This window comes from Malania oleifera, chromosome 3 (assembly GCF_029873635.1).
Source record: "Malania oleifera isolate guangnan ecotype guangnan chromosome 3, ASM2987363v1, whole genome shotgun sequence".
In the NCBI taxonomy this organism is placed as follows: domain Eukaryota; kingdom Viridiplantae; phylum Streptophyta; class Magnoliopsida; order Santalales; family Ximeniaceae; genus Malania; species Malania oleifera.
In genome coordinates, this window is record NC_080419.1 from 41,791,781 (window position 1) to 41,819,336 (window position 27,556).

The 27,556-nt window shown below is 36.5% G+C and overlaps 1 protein-coding gene across 2 annotated transcripts in view; it reads right to left on the reverse strand.

Moving 5' to 3' along the window:
- Nucleotides 1–1,942: 1,942 nt before the first annotated feature.
- The window catches only part of LOC131151642 (protein BLISTER), a 72,348-nt gene continuing 46,734 nt past the window's right edge, over nucleotides 1,943–27,556 (reverse strand). For both annotated transcript variants that reach the window (XM_058102923.1, XM_058102921.1), the window contains 7 exons: nucleotides 20,151–20,227; nucleotides 19,579–19,646; nucleotides 13,345–13,458; nucleotides 11,884–12,056; nucleotides 11,667–11,735; nucleotides 3,344–3,499; nucleotides 1,943–2,461 (listed from right to left, as the gene is read on the reverse strand). In XM_058102923.1, the coding sequence (XP_057958906.1) occupies nucleotides 2,381–2,461; nucleotides 3,344–3,499; nucleotides 11,667–11,735; nucleotides 11,884–12,056; nucleotides 13,345–13,458; nucleotides 19,579–19,646; nucleotides 20,151–20,227 (738 nt within the window). In that variant the 3' untranslated portion in view covers nucleotides 1,943–2,380. The remainder of the gene's footprint in view (nucleotides 2,462–3,343; nucleotides 3,500–11,666; nucleotides 11,736–11,883; nucleotides 12,057–13,344; nucleotides 13,459–19,578; nucleotides 19,647–20,150; nucleotides 20,228–27,556) is intronic.

The window sequence follows — 27,556 nt, forward strand, 5'->3', positions numbered from 1 at the left end:
CCTATTTGGTCGAGGTGTGAGATCTTTTTGTAAAGCAAAATCGTGAGAAATGATTATGAAGAAACAGTATCTCATATGAGTTTAGGCAAGATTGTGTTACAATATGCTTTGTTGATTTTTGCTAAACACAATTATTATATGTTTAATTCAGCCTCCTATCATGGTCAGTGTTAGCGCAAAGCATTGTAAACTAATAAAACTAACAATTAGCCTTTAACTGAACTCATCATATAATGTAAGATTGCATTCTACAAAAACTAGTTTGTTTAAAATTGGAAAAAAAAATAGATTTTTGATATTGCGCATAATTTAGAAATAGTTATCTTAAAGTTTTAATTTGTTGAAAAAATAATTATCAATAACTACACACAATTATGAGGTTTAAATTAATAATTTTATATATTTAGTGAGATTTTTTATACCAAGTAAAAGTTCATGGACTGAGTCATACATGTATAAAATTAACTGCTGTTTTCTTTTTAATGTTGAATCAAATTTAGTAGAATGAATTTTTTACGGAAGAAAGCAGATTTTAGATTCCAACCCTCTTTAATATCCTACTAGTGTGGATCATGCAAAAAGCATTTCAAGTTGAATCAATATTGTATTGTTCTTTCAGTAACATCAAACTTTAACCTGAAATATCTATGAAGCTATAGTTGATCAATGAACCTATTAAATAAAGGATCAATATGAAAATTGATCAAGGTCAGTATCCTCAAAAACGAAATATGATTAGATTACAACATTGTGCAGGTTAACTAATTCTTATCTTGATGTCAATAAATTCCTATTTCTCTCTATTCCCCACATTGTATTTGTACATGTTTTACGCTTGACAAATGTTCATTTCTGGTCAAATTGAAATTAAACTTATTTAAAATGCAGTGAGCATAACACTGGGTCCGCAAAATTTAAGCCATACAACCACCTCTTTCAAAGTTTTTCCCTTTTCAAACTTAAACCTTCTACCGTCCCCTACAAAATAAAATACTTCGCTCCTTGTTTGCCCACAGCACGCAATCCTTGCAATTGTCTACTGGTCTTTCACCCCAACACCATAGAGTTTACTCATTAACATGGCTGTAATCGTTCGCTCCATGTGTTCTCCACTTGCAAGAAAGAGCTTAATTGTGACCAGAGTTCTTTAACTAAATAACTAAAAGCATTGTCTTGATTTTAAGCACATCTGAGATTGCTTACAGAATGAAGCTTGGTGTTAGGGGATGACAATGTAATGGGAATTTGAAGGAAAAGAGAGATGGGTTTACATGTAATCTCTAGAGATTTGTAAATGAATATCAAATTACTTGTGTCATGACTATAGTGTTCTCTCATTTGAATAAAATAAGTAACCTCTATTTCATCATTGAGCATGAAAGTCTCTTGCCTTCCTGATCCATTGGTGTCTATATTAATATTTCATCATTATGAGTAGATGCTGAGACTTGTGTCATGCTCACGTTTGCAGGTTTGAACAGGTGATTATTGGCCAACTCTATTGGGGAGAGCATCGACGAGTGTCACGCGAACCCTTAGTTGAGTCTAATCTGGGGGTTCGTGACACTTGGCCTTGTTTTCTAGTCATTTATTCTTTATAACAGTCCATTGGGGCTCTAATCAGAAGAAATTATTGGCCCTTCACAGATTTTACAACTTAAACGGGAAAGTAGGATAAAATAAAAGTACGAAGTGCATCCTCATGCATGACAGTGAAATTAGACCGTCCAGCATTTTGGTTTAACAATCTCGGATAAAATGCATAAAATACAAGGATACCACATTTTTTGTTCACGCGAGATGACAGATTAACAGTGCACAATGTGGCTACTAACGGGTAACTTTACACATCATTTGAGTTAAATGACAACCAGAAATATTCTGTGTTCATCGATTCAAATTCTGTCATCGTCTTCCTGCACAAGCAGTAGAACTATAGAAATGCCAAAATCATTTTCTCTCATCTCAGGCTAAAGCCTTGAAGTTTTCGTTACAAATACATTACAAGCCGGAAAGAGGGCAACAGAACATGCTAACACACCAGTGTCTGGATTGTTCACAACAATGCTTCTCTCACTCAACCAATACATGTCTTAAAATTTGAGATGGACCCACGTGCCCCTATTACGGTGATATGCCCTTTTTTATTGCAACATCTCAAAGAAATGAAATTGCATATTCCAATCTATGTGAAGGCCTCCTAAAACAAGCTCATTTTTCTTTGTATTCAGAAAAAAGAATTGACTGGTATAATTGACATGCAATGTACAAACTGCAACCTGAATTGTGCCACAAATAAGAGATTTCCCTTCCTTTGCTTCCCCTTCCTCTTTGCTTGGGTGGGGGAGCTCCTCATTCATCAGATGGCTTGACACAGACATTAGATAAGCTTGCTAGTTCGCCGCTTTGATGGCCCTCCTGGAAAAAGCTTCATTATCCAGCCCAAGACCCTTTCTACCACCTAGATGGATATATTAAAAGAAAAATTATGTTCATAGCAACCAAACCACGTGATCCCTACCATAAAAAAGCTTTACACCTCCCAATGGATCTAAAGAGTTAAAAAATGCTTAGCTTCTAGCACAGATGATAAAAACATACTGTGATTTTTGGATAGGCAACTGAAAATTTTTAGTTGATTTTTTTTCCCCCGCGCGGGGGGGGGGGGGGGGGGGGGGGGGGGGGGGGTGGGGGGTGTGTGGAGAGGGGTAAATGGATTCTGAGGCCCAATTCTAACTGTCCAAACCCCCAGGCCTTGAAGACCAAGGAAAGTGCCACTGCACTTGCAGAGCCTTTCGCCCAAATTAAAAAATTGTGGAAGAAGTGAAATTTTGAAGAAAATTGAGTAATTTGCTTAGATGGTGGCCTGTGACCATTAGTGGAGATCAACCTCTTGGATTATGTGAGCAAAATATTCCTGTAAAAATGTGGTAAATACTTTACAACAATGATAAGATTGACTCTGCTTTAAGGAATGGAATTCCAGCAGAAAGAACAGGCATATGTTGGATAAAGAGAAAGTTATAATAAAAAGAACTTTAAATTAGTGTATGCTATGTTCATGCACATTCCAGAGAGAGAGAGAGAGAGACTACTATGTGTGTTTGTGTCTCCCTATCATCTCCAAAGATAACTCCTTTCAGAAGTTCTGTGATTTACTGGTGTTGCATCTAACCCAATAACTTCCCTTCATAAAAGAAAAAAACAAAGAAAAATTGCCCCCTGGAAAATTATTCGCAATGTCCAAGCAAGACAATGAACTGCATACTTGCCCTCCTCTACCCATACATTATGCATCAAAATATTAAATCCAGCTGGGATCAGTATCCATTAGATATCATACCTCATCACCTTCATCTACATATGCAGCATTCTCATACATTGTGCGAGAATCTGGTTGTCTTACTGGGATATTCTCATTGGCCATACTTCGAGAAGTCAAAAGCTCTAGCCTTTGAGTTTGAGCTTCAAGCTTTCTAGACAACTCCTTGTTCAATTCCTTCATTCATAAAGTATAACATAAGAAGAATGCAAAAGAAAATATGGGTAGCAAACCAACCCATATTTATACTAAGAAACATTAAAACAATTCTGATGAAGATTGAGCAAATGACCAGAAACTAAATTTTCCACTAGGTGGAAATTAAGGCCATTTTAATGGTTTGATACTGCAATATTGAAATCACATGCAACGACTACACAGAATGTCAGAAGCACATTTAATAAAGAACAGCCGATATCCAAGCCAACAACAACAGTCATGAAAATATAATTGTTTATCTGAATATTAAGTGTCTTGTGACCAGGATAAACAGAAACACCCTCTGACATACAAAGATGTTCTCTCCAATGCAAATAAAAATCTTCCAACCATAAAAACAAGAGACAGTGTCTACCTATTGTTAGTCATCGTCTTCTTCCAACAGAAATCAAGTTTTTAGTTTTCTATAAACACATCACACACCCTGAAACATTAAAGCCTTCACAAACCCTGAGACTATGCCTCCAAACTCCTCCAAACTACAAAAGCACTCTCATGACCATCTAAGACAGTAGATTGCATAAAAGTACAACCTAGAGGCTCCATTATAAACAGACACCCCTCCCCCCAACCACCACCAACAAACAGGAAAGCCTTCACAAACGCTGAAACTAACCCTCCAAACTCCAAAGCCTCTCTCATGATCTTGTAAGAATCATGGAAGTACTAACTAGAGCTTCCACTATCCTCTCATAAGTACCATCTCTCTCCCTCATTGTCTATTCTATTTATGCCTGTTATTCTTGAAAGCACACAATTGTATCGGATCTTCCATAGTCACCATTTATTTTTGACTTCTTTTGTGTATGACAAAAGTTATTCTGGCATAGGCATAAGCCACAGCCTACATGCACTGCTTCAGAGAGTGTTATTTATAAATAATACATCTATTTACTATTACATGCGACATAGCCATGTCTTGTCTTTCAAAGTTGGTCAAATTGGCGCATCCAGCTGTTGGATCCATGCCTAAAATTTGTGTCCATAAAACAGTCAGATTCTCTACCATGGAGAGTTTAAAATATGCCATTGCAATTGGAAGTCTATATGCTGTCCTGTCTCTTTTGCTTTATAGTTTTTTTAGACAGAAAGAATTACATTGAAAGAGGAAGAAAAGTGTACAAGCTAGGTAAGCATAATAACTCTAGAAAGGGTGGGGGTGAGTACTTATTTAATAATTATTATTATTTTTTAAAGAAATCTCCTCAAAGATTCTCTGCCATTATTTATTGAGTTCTTCAAATTATCTAATTTCCTCTAGCAATACCATTTAGTAGGGGTGTGTGCAATCATGGTTTTAAATTTCCACGAAATTGTTGAAATTTCCGGCTTCTGTCACCCTCGAAATCGAAATGGAAGTCGATTTCCTTCTTGCATAATTTCCATCAAAATCATCGAATCATCCCGAAATTTATCAAAATCTCGAAATTTCAGCGAAACTTGTTGAAATGCTAACTATACAATGAAATTTCCTTAGAATTCAAATAAGAGATTTAAGAGTGAAGTGAAATTTCTCTCTTAATTTATTTTATTTATTTTTATCGAAACAAAATATTATTACAAATGCTTTTGAAATTATATGAAAAAATAAACTTACAACAGCATTTTATTTAACCATTTATGTCTAAATTACATTATTTGTGTAATAAATAATATTTAAATGATTTATGAATTTCATTTGTATTAGCTGAATATGTTTGTTGTACATTATCTTACAAATATGTTTGATACGCACACTATGTTACAACTTTTCCACCTCATACACAACATAAATGTATTTAACTTGTAATATATTAGTCCTAAAACTTACATTATTATATTTGTTAACTATTTCTAAAGTTTCACAAAGAATTCAATGTTTTACTACTGATTTCCATTAATTTTTCAAATTGAAATCGAAATTGACATCAAAATCGAAATTTTCATTGAAATTTCCATACTTCTGGAGCTTCAAAATTTGAGTCGAAATCGAAATTTAAGACCTTGTGTGCAATTAGGCCCAAACTGAATCCACCAAACTAACACTTATCAATTAAATTACTTCAGTTAATTTAACAATACAATTTGGTTCTTTTTTTTTCTTTTTTCTTTTTTTTCAATTTTGGGTTTTGGCACAGTTTTCACATTTTTTCTCCAAACAGAATTATATTTTTTAAAAAATTTATACAAACACATACATATGTATGTATGCCCACACAAACATGCGTCCACACAGACACACACATCTATACTATATACAAGTACAAATGGTGTAAACCATTCCACAGACAAAAATATCCAGATCATTTAAAAAACAAAACTCTCCTAAAAAGAACTAAATTCAACTATAATTAGATAGAGTTGTATTAAGATTGGAAGTTTCTTTTAGATACATTAAGATATGAATCTGAAAGGGTAAAGTTCATTTGATCAAAAGATGAAAGTAATAATATCATAAATGATTAATGCAAAAGATTTATTTATTTAAAATAAAATAGGTAAACCCTTTTCACATTTATTTAAAATAAAATTGGTTTCATGAGTTGTAGGGACTGAAATCTGGGCCTTCCCATTCTTGAGATCAGACAAGGAATTACCTGGGTCCCCATTTCCCCAGCCAACATCTAGACTCTTGCCATTATCCTTCAGTATGGAACCCAAAGAATGAGATCCTCCCTTATAATCCTCATAAGAGCCCAACAGTGACTACCCTAAACATTGAGCCTATTCAAATAAATGGCCCAATTTAAATAAAAAAGAGGCACCTTCTTTTCCAATTTTTTGGGACAGGTATGAGGATTCCTCCAGGACCACTCCTCTTAGCAACCTCCCCCTAAACGCAACCTAGTTGCCTCTGAGAGAAGCACATCCCCTGCTGGAACCCTAGCTTCCTTTTAATAGATCCCGATTGGTCTGCAATGATTTCCATCTTCCAAAGCCCAAGTACCTTCATTTGAATCGCAACACCAAACCTACAACGCCTCTCTTCTCTTCTAACCAACATACGTTGATTTTTAGTAGGACCTTGGCAGCCACGACCCTCACCTTCACCTTTATTGCCTTCCAACACCACTTGACTCCATGATCTGATGTGCAAAGGGCCATCTGTAACTACACCTCAAAAATCCTTCCAAAACTCCTTAGCTAGCTCGCAAAAATCACTCACGAAGCTTCGTCATCTATCACCCTTTGTGCTGCTAAGAATGAATACAAAATATCTCTTACCTTTCCATCCCAACCCAAACTCCAAGAACTTTTCCCACCTTTATTTGCCTAATTGAAAACCAGTATTGTGTGATACCCTTACAAATACTCTAAAAGCCCCTTTCAGTCCAACCAAAGACCAACAACCCATCAGTAAACCATGATGCATTCTATTCTGAAAACCTTAACCACCTGTTGCAAACACCATTGTTCTTGACTATGAGAAAATATGAGATCCCCTCGACCTTGTCCAAATGCAAAACAAAAGCTTTTCCTTCCATCTACATCACTCAATTTAGCATAGCCTACACCAAAAGGCTTCATGGCATCATATGCACGAGGGAAGGAGAGGTTTGTTTCCGCAAAAGGGAACTAGAGATAGAGAGAGAGAGCGAGCGAAAGAGAGGGCGACATCTTCAAGCCCTTAACCCTTGTCCCTCTAGAAGACAGCTACCAATTTTCAATTATTATGCTTACCACTATACAAAGTTTTCTAAGGATGATTCATCTATGCTTATTAGATTTTTTCTTTTGGTATCACATAAGATAATTTAATATTTATCATCTAAAATGCATTCCAGAATAATATTATACAATTTTTTTTTGGTAAGCCCTCGTTGTGTCCTTTCCTGCATATTGAGGTTCATTGTATTCTCGACCAGTATTCTAAAAGCATAGATGTGTAATGTTTGTGCTTTTTATAGTCGTACATACAACTATAGGTGGAGCCGATTATATGAATCCTTTTTTGCCAATTCACACGATCAAGGACATTTTCCTTGCCTAGCTTAAGAGCTATTAGATCCTTCCTCACTACCTCATTCTCAGTTATTTTAGGTCAACTTGCACCCCTTCTACTATCATTAACAATAACTAAATCAATTCTCCTCACTAGAGCACTATTTGGTGTACATTTCAAATGCCCAAACCATCTAAGTCGCCCCTCTCTTATCTTTTACTAGTACTATGCCTACATTATTGCGAATATGTTTGTTTCTTAATTTATTCTTTAAAGTTATATACCATTCATCCTCCTTAACATTCAAATTTATGCAAAATTTTACTTTTTTGGGCATGTTGTTTCTTAATTTCCCATCGTTCTAATCCATATAGAACGATTGGTCTCATAGTCGTCGTAAAAAACTTTCTTTTTAATTTTAGAGATATTCTACGATTGCACAACACGCATGAAGCACTCATCCATTTTACCCAACCTACTTTAACTCTATGTATTACATCCTCTTCGATCTCTCCCTCTACTTGTATGATAGACCCATGGTATTGAAATCTATTAAAGCTATTAGTTTTTTGATTATCAATTTTAATCTTATCTCCAATATTCCCCTTTATGTGGCTGAAGTTACATTTCATATATTTTGTCTTATTTCTAGACTCTGAATTTTTTTTTCCCCCATAGTTCTAACTTATTTTCAACTCCACTCCTACTTTCATCAATTAGAACAATAATCATCTGCAAACAACATACACCATGGGATCTCATTTTGGATATTCCTAATGAGTTCATTGATCACTAAAGCAAAGGGCACGAACTCAATGTAGAACCTTGATGTACCCTTATTGTAATTGGAAATTTTTTACTCTCTCCTCCTTTAGTCCTAACATTGGTTGTAGCTCTATCATACATATCCTTAATAACATCAATATATCTACTGCACATTCTTACTTTAATATAGTCGTAAATTAATTCTTATAAATAACTTGAATATTCTTACTTTAATTTATAAACGTAATTATGATAATATAATACCAATAAATATAAACTACATTTTTAATTTAGATATAATTCAAGATTACCCACTTGCAATCACATGCAATGCATTATGCATACATACATACGTGTATGTATGTATATATGTACTTATGCACGCATGCATGCATGCATGTATGGATTTGTGTGCGTGGTTGTGTATGTGCGTATATATGAATGTCTTTGATTGATAAGATATGAAATTTGTATCCCCCCCACCTGACGCAGCTCTTCATCATTTGGGTTGTGTAATTGTGTATGTATGTATATATGTATGTGTTTGATTGATAAGATTTGTAAGTTGAATCTCTCACACCCCACCTCAACCCTTCGTCATTTGAGTCAAACCTCAGGAGCTAAAGTACATCTAATTTTTTTAAAGACAAAATATGAAAATTTAATATTTAAGGATAATTTTTTTATTAACCAAATTATTTAACCAGAAAACTAAACATACAAATCCTAGCTTCTGTTATTTCAGTTTTACAAATATTTCAGTTCCATTATTTAAAAAAAAAAATTAAATTAATTCATGTCAAAATCCTAACCAAATTCACCAAACTAGAAATGCATTTTGCATCCAGATCATATCCTAGAATGGAATGGGCATTTCCCTTCACAATGATCATTCCACCATTTGGATGGATAGAAAATGATTGGATGGACACTCTTTTCAAATGTCTGTTCCATTGACCAGAGGAATAAGCATTTCTATCCAAAGAACCACAATGCAATTTCCATTTCCATATAGCATTAATATAAAGTTCAATAACCCAAAATAACACTCAGTGAGTAATCTACAATCAATCAAACCCAATCACAGTTCCATGCTTCTCCATCAGTCTTACATATCTCTGTACTTCCTTGAGTGGCTGAAGCTACAAATTTGATGGAGGGAGCAGGAGAGGCTGTTGGGGAGTAGGGTCCAATCCAGAGGCCATATTTGTCACTCAATATTGATATATTTTATTTAGTTATTTATTTTCAGAAAGTATATTTCTTTTCATTTTGAAAGGTAGATCATAGGACTATAAATATACGGGTGTAATCACACTGAAGTTGATTTTAAGGACTCAGAATATTCGAATATTTAAAATTTTGCTTTTAACCCATTATGTGTGTCTGCACCAGTCTTCATTTTGGAAAGTAGATCGTAGAACTATAAATACATGGGTATAATCACACTAAAGTTGGTTTTTGGGGATTCTGAAGATTCGAGTATTTAAATTTTCTTGCCTTTTTACCCATTATGTGCATCTGCACCAGTTGGTATTAGAAAAGTTTAGCGTGTCATCGATATTGAAAAAAATCCAGCCTTTCTCTCCCATGTGTTCAAGCCATAGTTTTTAAAACTAATAGAACAGTGTGAATTGGATGTGCCCAAATTCACATCCATATTGTGCACTACAGTCTGCTATGTTACTGTCATAGTCGTTACACTCCAGTACAGACTATTATGGCACCAAACTGGCTGTGAATTGCTAAAAACAACTGCACTTATTTTGCATTTGGAAAAAAAATAATAATAAAGAAGCTTTTAAAACTTGAAAATAAATATTTATAAACTATATCCGTTAAAGCTATCCAATAGTCGAGAATGAAACTCAAAATTAAGATTAAATAAACTGTATATTACATGGAAGAGTGAAAATTATATTTTGAAAGCTCTCTCTCCTATTAGTGACAATTATGCTTATGACATATATCTACACCCATGCATTGCTTGTTAGAAAGTTAAATTTTTTGAGGGAGGATGTCTCTGCATTTATGCGATTGTGCTATGACTCATTAAATATAAATTTTTTTTATCTTTCATTATTTTTATGATTTATTAGGTTAGATCACACACAGTAAATGATGAATACTACAAAAACAAGTTTTTCGGGGCGAAAAAACCAATACAACCTTTAACTTCTTTGGTATGTCTTGTGTGCAAATTGATTTGAAATTTTTTGAGTTCTTAACAAGTTTGCTAATGTGATAAACTACTTCACAGAGTATCAGTTACGGATAACATAGCATTCAAGGTGATAGCAACCATTTCAATTATGTGGACAGCCCCTATTTTCTGAAACCATGGTTCAAGCCCATGTCTCTCCTTACCTGAACTCTTCTTCTAATCTCAAAACATTTCTTTAAAATTTTCCTATGTAAAAGCGGCACATTTTCTTTATAAGCCATCATGTGGTCTAAACATTGAGGGGTATTGACAGAGGCAACATGCAGGAATTGGAAGGATTGAAGGAAGTCTTGTTAACAGCTGAAACGAGTATAAACTGAGAAAATGATTGTAGAATTACTAGCGTCTTCCCTTTCTACAGTATAGGAATAGTTTGAGCTTCTAAATGTGACACTTTAATTTTAATATTTAATAATCATTCTTATAATAACACTATTATTTATTATTTTGCCTTTTATTAGATATTTTTGATTATTATTCAATTATTATTTAACAAAAAAACCAATACTGTAAAAAAAAAAAAAAAGGTATTGGCAATTTCATATTCATTTTGTAATCTTGTTTTATTCCACTTAGACAGGGAATACAACATCAGAACATTACAATCTGATTCGTATTTCAATTCAAGTTTAAGAATTGGATTCCATGTTCTAACCAAACAATGGAATTGGACTCCAGCCTATCTTCCATTCCAACATCCATTTCATTTGATAAACCAAATATAGCGTAGATTCCTAGAAATGGGAATATAGATGGTAAAGGAACAAGGATCCAGAATTTGGGGAAATGGGAATGGGAATCAATTTTTACAAGGCCTGACATTTTTCAGAGAACTAACAATGCAAATGGGGATTTAGGAAACTTTGCATAGGTGTGCAATGGCAAACTGAGAGGAGTAATTTTCCAGATTGGGACCAATATCAGAACCCAACATGATTGTATATGTCTCAATTACCATGTGCTGCTTTTAATCTTGATATATTGATGTGTTGCATGGTTCCAACATTCCTTACCAAGTTGACAATATGATTATGCAACATTTTGGAGATCTAGGTTTCCAACATTTTTCTATATCTGAAGGGCATCAAATAACGAATCAATGCTAACTTATAGAACCTCGACTACATGCACAGTTGCATCATAGAAGAATGAGAGGACTAAAAACAAGCAGATATCACCATACAATAGAAAAAATTCTGTTAGCACAAAATTACCTTGAGTTTGGAATTATGAGAAGATTTTGCGGCCAAAGCTTGCATTATCTCTTCTTTCTCTAATGCCAACTACAACCATAAATACGTCCATTATTTAGTTATCTTGTCTAGTTCATCATATAAATGAAAATAGTGGGTAATCCAATGAAAGCACTGGATCTTATGAACCCGAAACTAATACAAACTGGAATTTGCATAAATGACAAATAGGATATACCTCAGAAATTAATGCATTAATGTTTTGAATCACTTTCATCTGATCAGAAGGTATATTCACAGATGAAGTGTCAAAATTTAAAAACTCATTTTCAGGCAGCAAATTGCAGAAATTGCTCGTGCTAAATGACTCAGAATTATGCAGTTCCAAGTTGGAGTTCTCCACCGTACAATCTGTATTATTCCCATGATTGACAAAATCAACCACAGAACAGAAAAAAATTATATAAAAAATATTAAATTAACTATGACAGTGCAGACCATAAGAAAAGCAAGTTAAAACTAGTATGCAAACATCGAAATAAAAACTCCTAGTTTCAAAATAAAAAAATTATTTATATAAAAGAGTACTATTTGTTTTTTTGAAACTTCTATGCTAACTTTAGCAGTATGCATCTCCTTATTATTCTATAAAATAATTCAGGTTTCTTGATAAATAAAACTAGTGAAGGATAATCAGACTGTCAGCATAGAGGAGAAATTTTATTACAGCAGTCACGCATCTTAAAGGTCTGAAGGAGCAACCTTTGTTTGAGAGAGAGAGAGAGAGAGACTGTGTGTGTGTTATGCATTACCTAATATACCAAATGACTCTTCAATTTTAGAAATTTTACCAAAGAAATCAATTATAAATGAAGCTTCAAATTCACTCGCAAGAATTTAGTCTCATAGTATAACCGTCACCCTAGGTGCAAGCTGGTTCAGTAAAACCAGGAATCAAAATCATATCTGCACTGATTCAAACATTTATTTTGATTCTTTTAGGTATTTTTCTTAGTCCTAGGCTAAGTTCGCGTTCAGCAGCTCCTCACTGTTTGACTTCCAGATTATTATAGTTTATACATGATACTGGCTCGTTATCTAGGTTTCTCCTACCACAAAAGGAAATCAAGTATTCAATTACACAGTAATCAGTTCAGAGATTGCAGAATTGTGTTCATTATTGTATCAACTATAAACTGGACATAAACTGGAGTTTGCTCCCTCCGTAAAGAATATTCTCTTCAGAAATTCATGGCCAGCCAAATAGCATCATATACGCATCCCAAGTTCCAAACAATTCATAATGCAATCATTGAGGGAAGGATTCCAAATCTGCATAAATTAAAATATTAAATCAACAAATGCACATAGATTGCACTTCTGATATTTTAAAATGTGTATAACTATATATCATGCTCTGTGCTTACTTGATAGGACAATATATGAGTCTCAAGGTCAGATTTCCAGCCATACATGCCACAAAATATCCATGCATGAATTTTTACAGACATATGCAGTCAATGGAATGTATTCTCCATGGAGGAACTAATTAGTCTGGCAAATACAGAATACTGGCAGCATAATACAAAACAAAGTTTCATTCAAGATCTATTTATTAGCCAGTTTGCTATTAATAAAGATAAATAGGATATCTGTAAAAGCTACAATAGCAAAAGAAAGAGAAAATTAATCGACATACCTAGATCCTCTGTAGAAGTTGACATATCTTTCTTATTACTAGGAATCCTGCTAATATCAACAGACTTTCCACTCCCACTAGATTTCCTTAGCTTAGACTGCAACAATTTTTTCTCTGTTTAAGAAAAAAGAGGCAAAACAGGCTGCTCATATGGAACATCCGTGGAGAACTGTCACAAATACTCTGCTTGTAAACAAAATACGTAAAAACTGCATGAAATCCTAGAAAAGATTGGTATGATAATACAACAAATATCTACCATGCAATGAACAATATTGAATCCAGAAAAATGCTTAGCAGTCATACAGATCACACATGGCACAAAAATTAATGTTACTTTGATGAAAGATTAGTTTCTGAAAATAGCATGGTTCAAGATAAAACAGAATGATGAGAAACAAAATGTGCAGCCCAACCATGTGAACAAAAATAAACTTCAGCGAAGATTGTTCATAATGGTTTATTGATTCTATTTCAAATTTCTGGAAACACAGGTTTTTTAGTAAGTGAAGATTCCTTTTATTGCACACATCCCTGAAGAGTAGCACTGTAGTCTCGATAAAATATCAGTCTCATAAGCTAATTTTACAGTTCTGTGGTAACACAGCTAAGATCCCATTTTTTCCATCATCTTCCTCTCAAAATCTTTGTCAATAGGTCAAAAAACAAAAAGGTAGTCTGTCTATTTGCTTCTTGGGAAGCTAGTCTCTCCTCCAAGATCCTTCATTTAGGAGTCATTGAGAATGCATGGATGATGATGAAGTTGATATTACAACATGGTAGCCACAATCTAACGGTTATATCTTAGACAATTCACTGTTCAAAGTTCTGGATGGATGCTGGATGGTTCTATTTTTAGAAGGGTAAGAGATAAACCTCAGGATTTGTTACACAGTGAGCAAAGTGTTGTTTAATAGAATTTTTAAAGATGATCAATTAAAAATTCATATGAATGGTTTGGTTGACAGATGTTTCACCCCTTAAGGGCTCTTTGATATACCAATCAACAAAGTTTAGGTCCATTTGCTTATTTTTGGACCAAGTGTCTGAGAAATAGTAGGCTCGAATAATGGGGAGAGGCATTCATCACATTAGGCAGTCAAATTACCTTCATTCAGGTATGCGTCTGTTCCATCCTGCTGTATTATTTGTCTTTGTTTAGGGTTCTCATGAGCATGGATTGTAAGCCTGAAAGTTAATGAGGAACTTCCTATGGTCAAGGATGGGACATGGGAGTATTCCTGAGTTGGGCCAGAGAGGGAAGTATGGGTCTAGTTAATTTATTTTCTAAGAATATTTCCCCAGTGTATCTATTTAATTAGTTTTCGGAAGGAAACACCACCCACCAAGGCAATGTTTTTAAACACCAAATAATCAACACGCAGTGCGACTCTCCCACTACCCTTCAATCCTTAGACCTATCAATAATCTCCCAACTCACAAGATGATCCTCATCCATACTTGATGCAAAAAAATATCTCATAAGCCTCTCCAACTTAACTCCTCTCCAACTTAACTGCAAGCCCCACCAAAACCTTAAGGGTGAAAATAAGGGAGAATCATAGGAAAAGCTTAGACAGCACACACATGCACTGTAATTTAAAATAAAATAAAATAAAAATAAAAAAGAAAGAAAGAAAGAAAGAAAAGAACATTCTTCCAACCATAAACTATTTGGAATCCCTTGCAACCACCAGAGCCCAAAACTTTATTCAGCACGGTTACCACCTAAAGAAATTCCTAGATAAGTTAAGAGGCTACAGTAATATCCTGCAACCAACAAAAGTAGCAAAGCTAGAAGTCACCTTTTGACTCAAATTAATAGCAGATAAATCATGCATAACTAAATTTAACTTACACCCCAGAACTAACTCAAAGACTCATAAAAATGGTATCATCAGCAAACTGCACATGCAAAACAACCACAGCATCCCCTGCTGCAATATCCTAAACGAAACCCCCATCAACAGCATTCAAAATATCTGCAACTAGAAAAAGAGATAACGGTTCCCCTTGTTTCACTCCCCTAGAAGTCAAAAACCAAGCCTTAGGTTCTCCTAACATTTTCAACCAGCCTCAGTAGTCACAACAACAGCTTCCAAATTAAACATTCTACCAAAAAACGCAATCAGAGCTAGAAACAGCACCACCTAACTCCTGCATAAGCCTATCTGCAAGTCCATAGCAGTAATCTTATAAACACTCATGATCGAACTAATTAGCCAAAAATCATAAATACTAAAAGAGCAATCATTCTTAGGAGCTACGTTTGTTCTTCTGGGGATCACTATGATAGCACAGAACTGAAAATTTTTCATTAAATTGATTTCAACCACATATCACCTTCTTAGCCACATCCTCCAAGGCCTCTCCAGCCAAATAAAGTTATCGCCTAACTTAGACACCAATCCAACCCCTCAATAATAGGCTGCCACATATCTACCTCCATATAGTTATTCCTATAGAAACCTGTAAACTTCCCAACAAGAGCAACTGAATTCGTAGCAGCATCATCTCCACTGGTTATCAATTCTTTAATCACTTTCTTCCTTCAGCCAACATTAGCCAACTTTTGAGGAAAAAGTTGTATTTGGGATCCCCCACCATAGCCTATTTAAATATAAACTACATCTCTAACTCATGTCTCCTTTGACAAAAAATCCCCCAAATCATTCTTAAGAGCCACTCTCATACAGGCAAAATCCTCCAAAAGATAAACCAATACCTCCAAGAATCAATAGCCTCTTATCTAATTTAAATAGTAGACTTCCTTATCCTCACATCACCAAAAACCTGTATGGTCTAACCCTTCAAGGCAAATCATCCACTGTCTTTGGAAAAACCTAACACTCCCCAAAAAAACCAAATAACCTATTCTACACCTTCCAGGAAAAATCACATTGCCAAAAAAGATGTAATGCAGATTCTGAACAGTTAAAGCAAAGCACACAAATGTCTGGAGAAAAAGCCTTCATCAGTCTCCTAATCTGCACCAAGGGATTGGTATTGATCCTGTTATGTATTAAGCCAACCAACCAGATAAAAGCCTCGATTCTGGGGGGAATTTGGCCTTTTGATGTAGGACAAGAAGCAAGACCTAGGGAAGATCCTTGTTGGAGAATAATTACGACGAATTGGGTCAAGGGATTGTTGGGTTTAGTTAGTAGTTAATTGTGTGCTTACTTTAATTAGTATAGGATTATGTGTATTTGAGATCTTGTTTGTAATATTTGTGTATTTTAGGGGTATATGCTTAATTTAATGTAGTTATAGAGGTATATGTGTAATTTTGTGTGTTAGAGAGCAATCCCCTCCCCTTTATATATCTTCTCTCCTTTATGCTCTCTTTCTTCTTCTTACGTTCTCCTCTCCTACATTCTCTCATGATTGCAGATCCTTGATGCTGCCCCAGCATCATTTGGTAACAAAATCTCAATTTGATCTCCACTCTTCCATTTCAATCCACTCATTTTACCCTCTCTTCTTCTTCATCCTCCTCTCTTCTTCTTTCTTCTCCTCCTCTTCTTATCTGGTCTACCAACAATTGTCTGTCTCTCTCTGTTCTTATTCCCTTATTGTTCTGTTCTCCAATTACTGTCTTTTCTACTTGCAGCAGTTCCCTCCCTTCTTAATTCTTCTTCTTCTCTCCCTTCTCAGTTTCTCTCTCAATTCTTTCTCTGATTTCTGATTTCCTTCTCTGCAGGTCTCTTCCCTTCTCCTTTATTCTTCCTTCTTCTTGCCTTCTTCTCTCTCTGTTTCTCTACCTTCATTCTCCCTCTGATTCTGATTTCTTATTCCCTGACTTGAAATTTGAGTATATAAGTATTATAAAAAAAAAAAAAAAAAGACAAAAAGTAGTTCTGAACATTTTCAAAAATTCCAGCCATTACCCCATTTTCCAAACACATCTTTCCCAGAAGATTTTTAAGACACCTCACCACCATAAAAAACAGAACCCCCCGAAACCCTTCCCTTTAAAATTTCATCACCTTCCAGCCACCGGTGAAGTCCCATGCGCCACCTGAAATTTTCCAGTCACCAACCTCTTCAAATCCACCCCTGCCAGAGTCTTTTGAAGCACCACCCTACCATTTGACTCACCACCCTTGATCTATCACCTAGAAAATCATCACTGGAGGACTCTCCCTGCCAGCACATGCACCCCACGTGCCAGCGATCTGCAAGAGAGAAAATTCCAGTGTTCTCCTGCTTCTAGCATTGTGAGAAATTGCCCCAGGTACAATCACCATCTTTAATGCATTTAAACTTAGTTTTCTGCCTCCAACTTCTTATTTCCTTTAAATAATTTCTTCCCATTCATTTTTCAATGACACCCTTTCCACTTCCTCGCCCTCCGAGAGATTAACAACTTCTTCCTGACATATCCAACTCTTTAAGATACTAGCCTTTCTAAACTTTGTCTCCGAACACATCCCTATTCCATCCCCTCAACTTCTCTTTTAGCCTCTTCAACTTCCTCATAAACCTAAAACCTTCCCAACCACTCCACTTCCTCATAAACCTAAAACCTTCCCAACCACTCCACTTCCTCATTCCGAGAAAATTCCTAACCAAAGGTTGAAAGGAATCATGATCCAGCCACATATTTCCAAACCTGAATGGAGTAGGACCCCAAGGAACGTTAGTTGATTCCAACAAGATAGGTAAGTGATTTGGTATGGCCGTGTGAGTCCAGGTAAAACAATTTGGGAGAGGTTAGGAAACTCATCCTCCCACTCATTACAAAACAAGAACCTATCAAGCCTGCTGGCCACCACCCTAGCTACACCAACAGACCAAGAAAAATTAGCATTCCTCAAAGGAAGATCTCTCAAACCACACTCCCTAATAAGCATATTGAAGTTATGCATAGTAGCAGTGATCCCACCTCCCCACTTCTTCTCCTGCGGAAACCTCCCACCATTCCATCTAGGCTAGCAAAAACCAAAACCAAAATAAACTTATCACAAAAAGATCTCCAAAGAGTTGGTCAAGAAGGCCCATACACCAAAGAAACCCACCACTGACCCTGATCTTTCACCACTAACAAAATAGAGAGGGAGAAAAAAGCCTGCGATACTATCCACTCTAGAAATAGAGCGAGGCTTCCACAACACAAGGATGCCACCCACCGTAATTCAGGAAATCAGCCACTGCCTCTTCCCTTGAAAAGCCAACAAATTAGAGAGTTAAAGAATATTAGCACCCTAAAGGCACTCCTAGTATCCCACAGCACAATCTAACCCCTAAAGACCCCAGAAGAAGGAAGACACTCCCAACCCTCAAAATGCATTTCACAAACCCTCCTAATCAGGCATATACAAATATTTTCTTCTTGAAGCAAAACAACTTTAGTAGAAACTCTAAATAAAATTTTATTCAATTTCCAAAACAATTGTTGACAACCCAACCCACTCCAAAAATCTTCCTCACATGATCATCCTTGAGGGAAAACCTAGCCGCAATTTTGAATGTCATATCTTTAGATGGTATGGACACTTACAACGTAGGCGACATAGTGCACCAGTGAGGAAGAGTGAGTTAGTTACTGTGGGGCGGTAGAAGGGATAGGGGTAGACCTAAAATAACTTGAAAGGAGCTAGTGCGTAAGAATTTAATATCTCTCAATCTGTCAAAAGAAATGGTGCATTATCGCATAAATTGGCGGAAAAGGATTCATATAGCCAACTCCACCTAGTGGGACTTAAGGCTTGGTTTTGTTGTTGTTGTATTTCTTCCATATGCAGGTGTTTGATCACCAAAAGAAACATGAGCAAGCTGGTTGACCTTGCATCACACCCCAACAACATGCACAATGATAACAGAACTTGTTTCTTGTCCCACATCAGCACCTGGCTCTATGATTAATCATTAGACTAAAACCCCTTGTGTCTAACACCTCCACCAGGAAGAAAACCGCTCACCAACTCACGGAATTCCTGTATAAAACCTTGTCTTCCATCCCACTTGGATCCAACAAGTACATAAACTCAGAATTACTTCCTTCTTATCGGATATCACTTATCATTTTTATGTTTTGAAGTGTTACCAGTTAGAACACAAGAACTTTAAGAAAAGAATTTCCAGAATTCTCGTTAGTTTCAGTTATCAGGAGTTCTTGTTTAGTTTTTTAGTGGGGACACCAGATTTTCTCCCTCCTTTTCCCCTTTTTGATACTAAAATACCACAGAAAACAAACACTCCCTGCATGCAAGAAAGAAGTAGGAAGCTGACCTTCCTGAAGTGCATCAATAGTTAACTGCAAATCCTGACGCTCTCTCTCAAGGCTTGATGTTTTCTTTCTGCACAATTCATCAGGAAAGGATTATTGTCAAAAGTACATGAAAACAGAGAGTATTTACAGAGATCATCACAGTTACAACTTCTTCACTGCATTGTAATGCACTATAGGTTACAATGAAAATAATTTGCAATACCTATATAAGTACAAAATATATAAGCAACGATGTAAAAGTGTTAGGTTTTCGTTTTAGAATATTACGGATTCATGCAAGTACCATAATGTTCAAACGTAATTTCTGAGTCAATTGCATTTTGCCGAGACTAAAGCACATTATAACAAAATGACCACATAGTCCTTCATATTTACCTTTCAATAACATAATGCCCGCACAAGAAGAAGTTTATTTTAGTAAAACCATTTATAAAAACAAAAAAAATTTTACTAAGAATTTATATTAACCTTAAAAAAAAGATAGGACTGATTTAAAATAATAATAATAATAAAACACACACACACACACACAAGTTTTTTCTGCACGATCCAAAAAACATGTAAAACCTACTTGTACGATGTAATTTCAGCATGTGAGTTCTCCAATTGCTTCTCCAACTTTAGCTCACTGGAACGCAGTTTGAGTGCCTACATAAATTCATTTCATAATTAGGGGTATGAGGAACCCAAAGAAATAAGCACTGCCGAGTATGATCCAGCTACATTATTTTTTAAGAAAGTTCAGAATAAGAGATTAAATAAACAAATACTTATATAGCCCATCAGTAAACATTATTAAATTAAAAAGGCATTACTGTGTAAATTTTTAGGAAAACATTTTGAACTTCTAGACAACCAGCAATACAAGTATAAATTGGTTTATGCACGGAAAATAAAGAAATCATTTGCACTTTCTATAACTACTTTATGTTTCAAACAAGAGAAGTAGAATTCTTCACTCTGCAGTTTAGAACGCATTTAAGTGAAAATTCAATTGCTGACACTGCTAAATTTTAGTATGAACGAATTAAGTCAAAACAATACAAGACCAGCTTTCTTACAATAGAATAATCTTCTTTAATTGCACAATCCTCATCTGCCACCTTCTCTAAGCATCTGTGATTGCCGATTTATGTTGCACTTCACTGCAACTGTTAAGAAGCAGAGGTTCTTCAAGCTTAACAATCACCAAACCTTAAGCTCCACTTGGTGGGTCTCTCCTTGCAGGAATTTTAGGATGCAAACTGGGGGCGTTTCCTATTGCCTACCTAGGTTTCCCTCTTGCATTTCCTATTGCACTTTTTGACAAGAAAGAGGTGCCTCTTGACAAAAAGTGCTAGTTGTGATTGAATAATGCTGAATCAGTCCAGCACATCCTCTAGCACTGCTCCAGGACCAGACACTTACGGAACCTGGCCACTTCTCTAATCCAGCAGCAGTGGGTTACTGCCGGAAGAGTGGTAGGTGATTTATAAGCTTGGAAAGTAATCCAATCAAGCAAGGAAAGGAGTAAAGCTTTGTCCCTCATTGCCCTTGGCATCTTTTGATCTCTGTTGAGGGAAAGGAATGGGAGAGCTTTTGAAGGAATGGTTACCCTCACCAGCTGTTAAACCACCGCGGGATTACTGTTAGTTGGCATAGTGGTTGGTTTTGAGTGACACTATGTAAAGATTGACTTTTTTGACAACCTGCAGTGTGGATGATTTTCATTCATTTGCTTGCACTAGTGTAGCATCCCTCTTTCTGCCATTCCGCATTACCTAGGGAAAATATCTCTAGAGAGTAGGAGTGCTATCAAATCCTTAGTATCTTGATCCAAGTAATTCTACATCTGCCCACCTCTCCCTTCGTTCTCTCCCTACTGAATTACCTCACCTCACAAGAGCACTATTTGGTACACACCAAGTGGACTAGCTGAGCATTATAACAATATCTTATTTCTAGTCATTCTTTTTCTTTTCTCAAGTAAATGAACTTGGAGTATTAATCAATTCTTGCTCAATCGAAGCTTCCCCTTCCACCTTGTGAAGCTTTCCCATGTGGATAATAGTACTTGTCCTATTTGCCTTCTCAAGTCCCCATTTCTTGTTCATTTTCCCTTCTATCATTTCATTTATTCAACATAAAAACCAAAAGACGAGAAGGATATAACCAACACTAAAAATTTTATATAAAACATTTGGCAAAAAAAATTTCAGCAGTGTTAGTTTAAAGAGAGTTTCATCCTTCCTCGAGTGACAAAGTATATTTCCCAAGTTGTTAAAAGGTGGCTAAAATTTTCAGCACAGGCTACCTAACCAACACCCTCATTCCCTTTCCCTAGAATGCAAGGTGATGTTGCAAGATACTGGTTCAGCAATGCGACTCAAGGGCCAACCTCTACAACTCATTTAGCATCATGATAATTCATTCTCTTAGAACTAAAGCCTCCTGCACCCTCAGCACCGTCTGCAACCTACTCAGAAACTCTCCAACCTTCTATACCATGTAAAAAATGTCCAAAACCTGAAAAATGTGCCTTTTTCTCTTTTGTAGGCTTTCTGGCTTTGTCAAACCTCACTGTCCTGGTCTAATCAGAAAACCCATGTTTGCATCTAGCACCAAATATGGGATGGCAATGTAATATCAACACAATTGTGACAACATGCAGATTAGGATGTGGGATTTGGAACAAATCAGGAGCCCTTAACAGAATAAAAGAGAACAAAAAAAGAAGCAAGTAATCACAAACATAGTTGTTACCACTTACCAGCCCACTTGGGCAAAAGGCCCTGTCTAGGCCCAGGTGAGGCCTTTCAATCAGGCGCATGCCTATGCCCAAGGCACAAAGCCCCTATAAGATGTGCTTTTTATTTTTAATTGTTGGCTACTATGGGCTTTTTTCCCTACTACTGCATGCTTTATTGTTGTTACACTTTATGTTTTTAACGTTTGGGCCAGCTTGTTCCTGTAAACCCCTGAACCCAAAGAAAAAACTGTGAATGATAAAAAGAAAAAAATTGTGGAGCTTCTATACTCAGCGAGGAACAGGGTTGGCAGCCATAACTCACAATGCTTTCTCACTTATCCATGAACAGAACCTTTTGATGTCACCAAGGGGGGGGGATGGTGGGCGTTTGGTATGCAGCATCTTTCAGCATTCCTAGGAATGTAATGCTCATATTACCATGTTTGTTTTGGGGCTGTAATCTGATGTGGAAATAATCTCACATTACCTGGGCCCGGGAACAATTGATTCCCACAAAATATTGGGACCCCAATTGCATCCTGATGGAGAACCACCAATGGAGAACTTTAGATGTTCATATTGTAGTTAGGTTTCATATTTTAGTTTGAGAAAATACTTGTTATTTCAGAAGTCTAGCTAATTTAGGTTTATTTTGTGCATTTAAGTACTTTGGGGTTATTTTGTTCCTTTTTGTTGGGTTTTTATGTAAATATGTGTTAGTATAGTAGGTATAAGTGCTGGACACGCAAGTTATTGTACAGTAAATGTTTGAATCAGGTTGCAACAGAAGTCTCCCTCTCTCTCTCTCTTCTGCAGGTTCCTACTGTTCCTCTTCCTCTTCTTCTTCCTCCCATCTCTGTTCTGTTCTTTTCTGTTTCTTCACCTGTTCTGTTTCTAATCCGTAAATTCAGTCTCTGAACTACTGCTCCATCCTGCTGCTTCCTCTCCTCCTTCGTCATCGTCTCTCTCGCTCTCTCTCTCTCTCTCTGTCTCTTATTGTCCAACAGCAAATTGGTACCAGAGCAAACAACTATCACCATGCAGTCATTCAAAGTTCAGAAATTGCAGGAAAAGCCCCAGGAACTGAAGCACTGTTCATCCTCAACTTTTCTGAAAATTACAGTTGTTCCACTGACCATTGGTTTAGAACTAGCAATTACCTTACAACACCTCCCTCACTATCAGTAACAGAACCCTCTGAAAGGTCTCCCCTTTCTAATTTCTCCTTCACCCGACAAGGGATGAAGCCCCGCACGCCATCACAAGGTTAACCAACCAACTACTCCTCAGAATCACCAACTTCCTGAAGTTTTCTTCACACACAACCACCATCACTGAAACCACCACCCTCAGTCTGCCACACCACTTGGAGAACCATACACCTCTCCAGCAGAGCACCCGACTCATGCGCAGACAACTTGCAAGTGGGAAACCTCCAGAGTGTTCTCCTGCTTCCAGAATTGCAAGAAATTGACTCCACTCACGGTGTTTTGGATTTTCTCCTGAAATTTTGAGGCTGTTTGATTGAAAGTTGATTGATCAAGTCTGGTTCACTATTCTAATGATAAATTCAGCCAAATCTTGGACTGCCAATGCAAATTTCTCAGTTTTGAAGCCCTGCCAGCATTCAGATTGAGGCCCAGCTGCTATATTTTAAGATTTACAACGATGAATTAGTTTTCCACAAAATTTTGAAGTTGGTTTGAGGAAATGCGGCTTTGATTGTTTGATACATGCTTCTGGAAGGGCCAATTCAGTGTGCCAGCACCATTCTTCAAGTTTGAGCATCTGAGGGCCTTTGGTAAGGTTACATAGACTTACACTATTTGGACTCCACATAAATTGACTTAATATCACTTACCTGATTGGTACTTGTTTGAATTTGCATCGGTGCATATTTGCTCTTTGGTTTAAAGAGAGAAAATGACTGAGTTGATTCCATATAACTAGTTCCCAACCAGTTAGCAATCCTCAATAATTCATGAAACCTAGATGTGTTTCTTGTTTAGATGGTCGTCAAGGCTCTCAAGTTTTCTTAGATTGGTTGGATGACAAGGAGAATTATTTTATTTGGTATGGACTGTCTGATCACAAGTGTCTACTTAGCTAAATCAAACTTCTTCATTTAGTGAAGCAATATAGGGGGGCCGCCCGGGGCGGGGGGGGGGGGGGGGTGGTGTGGGCTTGGGGTTGGGAGTTAAAAGGGACAGATACTATCGTGGAGAACCTCCTGTTACCACATGGTCTGAAATGAGATATAGTTTAAGAGAAAAGTATGCGCCACATTCTTATAGGGAGCAATTAGTGGATCAACTATGTAGTCTATGGGAACTTTCTTCTAACATCACTGATTATTAACGTAAATTAAGAGGCCTCATTTACTGGTGTGCTTTTAGTAAGGAACCTAGTATGGTAATTTTGTTCAAGAGAGGGATGAGGGATGAAATCAGAAGGTATACGATTTTACAAATTTGAAAACATCTCCCTACTCTAAGATGTAACATGTGGCTTTGGAAGCTACGAGATTTCTCCAGCTACCAACCACCCATAACACCAATTCCTATTTTAAAGAATTACATTAGACTAGATCAATTTCTCCATGATCATGATGTAATCCTAGATCCACCCATGATGTTCAAGAGAAAAATCAAATTGTTGAGGATAAACAATCAAATATCAGAAATGCCCATGCAAATTGCTGCGTAATCGAATATCATGGCTACATAAATGATTTGCATATTACTAGTGCACAGTTATTTTTATTCTTCTGTGGACATGAGTCATTAAACTTCACAGAATGAGGTTGTAGACTTGTCTTAGTGGCCTTATACACTGTTGGAGCCTCTAGGCAAGATATAGACCTTGACTTGTCAACAAAAATGGTTGTTGAGACTTGCAATGAACATCAAGATGAGTTGCCAATTGCTAGGACAGATATGTTTGTCAAGGACCTTGATCTTTAACCTCAACTTTCCATTCTTACCCCAAGAGTAAGGACCAATTGGTTGCTCCAGAGTCTGTTGAGAATTCTTTAATCATGGAACTTATTGTTGAAAATTACCTTTAGATTAGTTCTCCTCAATCTAGTAAACTAGTGCATCCATCCCTTGCACCTTCTCCGCCTACATTTTCCTTAAACCAAATGAAATGAAATGTTGTCCATCATCCCAGAACATGGACCAAATGAATATTTTATTGAGCTGCCAATATATTTTGATATTCAATCGACTTCTTGTTTGGAAGACTTGTCTTATCAGAGAACATTGCAGCCTTCTATGCTACTAGCAATTGGAGGATCATCTAGATATTCTCCAATTGTGATTGACAATGCAGTGCAGATCATGCCTCCCCTTGATTTGCCTACAAGTTCAACTTTGTTCCCATTGATGGTGCTAAAGCTGCTATGCCATTTCAAAACATGGTGTCAACTTCCCTAGCAAGGGGAGTTTGATGGACAACCAGCAATGGAGAATTTTAGATGTTTATACTGTAGCTAGGTATATATATTTTAGTTTGGGAAAAACTTTTGTTATTTTAGAAGTTTAGTTAATTTAGGTTTATTCTGTGTACTCGAGTAGTTTGGGGTTATTTTGTAATTCCTTGTTTTGTTGGGGTTTATGTAAATATGTGTTAGTAGTAGCAAGTATAAGTGCAGGACATGAAAATTATTTTACATTTAATGTTTGAATCAGATTGCAACTGCAGTCCCTCTCTCTCTCTCTCTCTCTTCCCTGCAGGTTCCTGCTGCTCTTCTTCTTCCTACTCCCACCTCTCTTCTGCTCTTTTTTCTTTCTGTTTCTTCCCATCTACTTCTATTCTCTCTCTCTTCCCCCTTGCAGGTTCCTGCTGCTCTTCTTCTTCCTACTCACACCTCTATTCTGCTCTCTCTCTCTCTGTTTCTTCCCGTCTGCTTCCATTCTCCCCCCCCCCCCCCTGCAGGTTCCTGCTGCTCTTCTTCTTCCTCATCCCACCTCTATTCCGCTCTTCCTCTTTCTGTTTCTTCCCCTGGTCTGTTTTCATTCTGTAACTTAGTGCGTGTAAGTGCTGGACATGTAAGTTGTTGTGCAATTAAAGTTTTTGATAGCAAAAGAAATTCATTAATAGGAAGAGAATTTACAAGTGGGAGAAAAGGCATCTCCCAAAAAATCTGGAACAAACCAGAGAGAAACTAAAACATCAAAAACAAAAATCAAACCAACCAATTCCTCCAATCCCTATTTAAATCCTGAAAACTAGCTTCCCTTAAAATTCCAAACCGAATACACCATAATGAAGTCAATAACTGAATCTTTTCCCACACCAAATATGAATTCAACTTCTTCGCATAAAAAATCCACACATTACGTTCCAACCAAAGACCCCATATATATATAAAACGCATCCTTAATACACTTCAGGAGAGCGAGAGCTGACGTTTCCTTTCCTTATTTCAAACCCGCAAAAAAAGAAAGTAGGTAAATTAAAAAGAAGGTGTAGTAATGAGGTAATTAACACAATCTTACACTCAATAAAGGGCAGACCCAACTCTCTCCATAATACAGAAAACAATTATTCCAAATCTTCATGCCAAAATCACAATGCAAAAAAAACAAAGAGGGGTGGGGGGTTGTGGGTGGGGTGGGTTTGAAGGGTGGGGGGGTGCGTGGGGAGAGGCGGTGTTGTTTTGGGGAGTGGGATTCCTATAACAGAGAATACAAACATATGAGAGAGGAGAGAGCCCTCAAAGGTCTTATTAATCTTGCACAAATGATTGGCATAAGTAATTTTTGTTAACCAACAACCAAGTAAACAATTTTAATTTTTAGGGGAACTTTAAACCTTCCAAATAATGAAAATAAAGAAGAAAGGGAGAATAAGAAAATGGAGGGAAGGAGAAAGGGAGAAAGAAAGGATAAAGAAGAAGAAAGGGATAGAAAGGGATCATTTGAATAGGCCACAAAAATTCAAAGAATGATTTACAAGAGGGCGAACACCCTCTGATGACCCAGGACACCAAAGACGGTGATGGAAAATCCCTACCCCAGGACCAATTTGCCAATGTTCAATACGGCCAAAACAAAGAAGGACAGACAGCTCCACCATTCTTCCTTATGTTCAGAGATCTTCTGGAAAAAGAAGATTCAAGAGACGGGAAGGAAAGCCCCTCCATTATTCAACCAAAGAAAGAAAAACATAGTATGATCAATTAGAACACAATATAAAAAGATGGGGAAAAGAATTGGAAAAAGAATCTTTCCCGAGCCATGGGT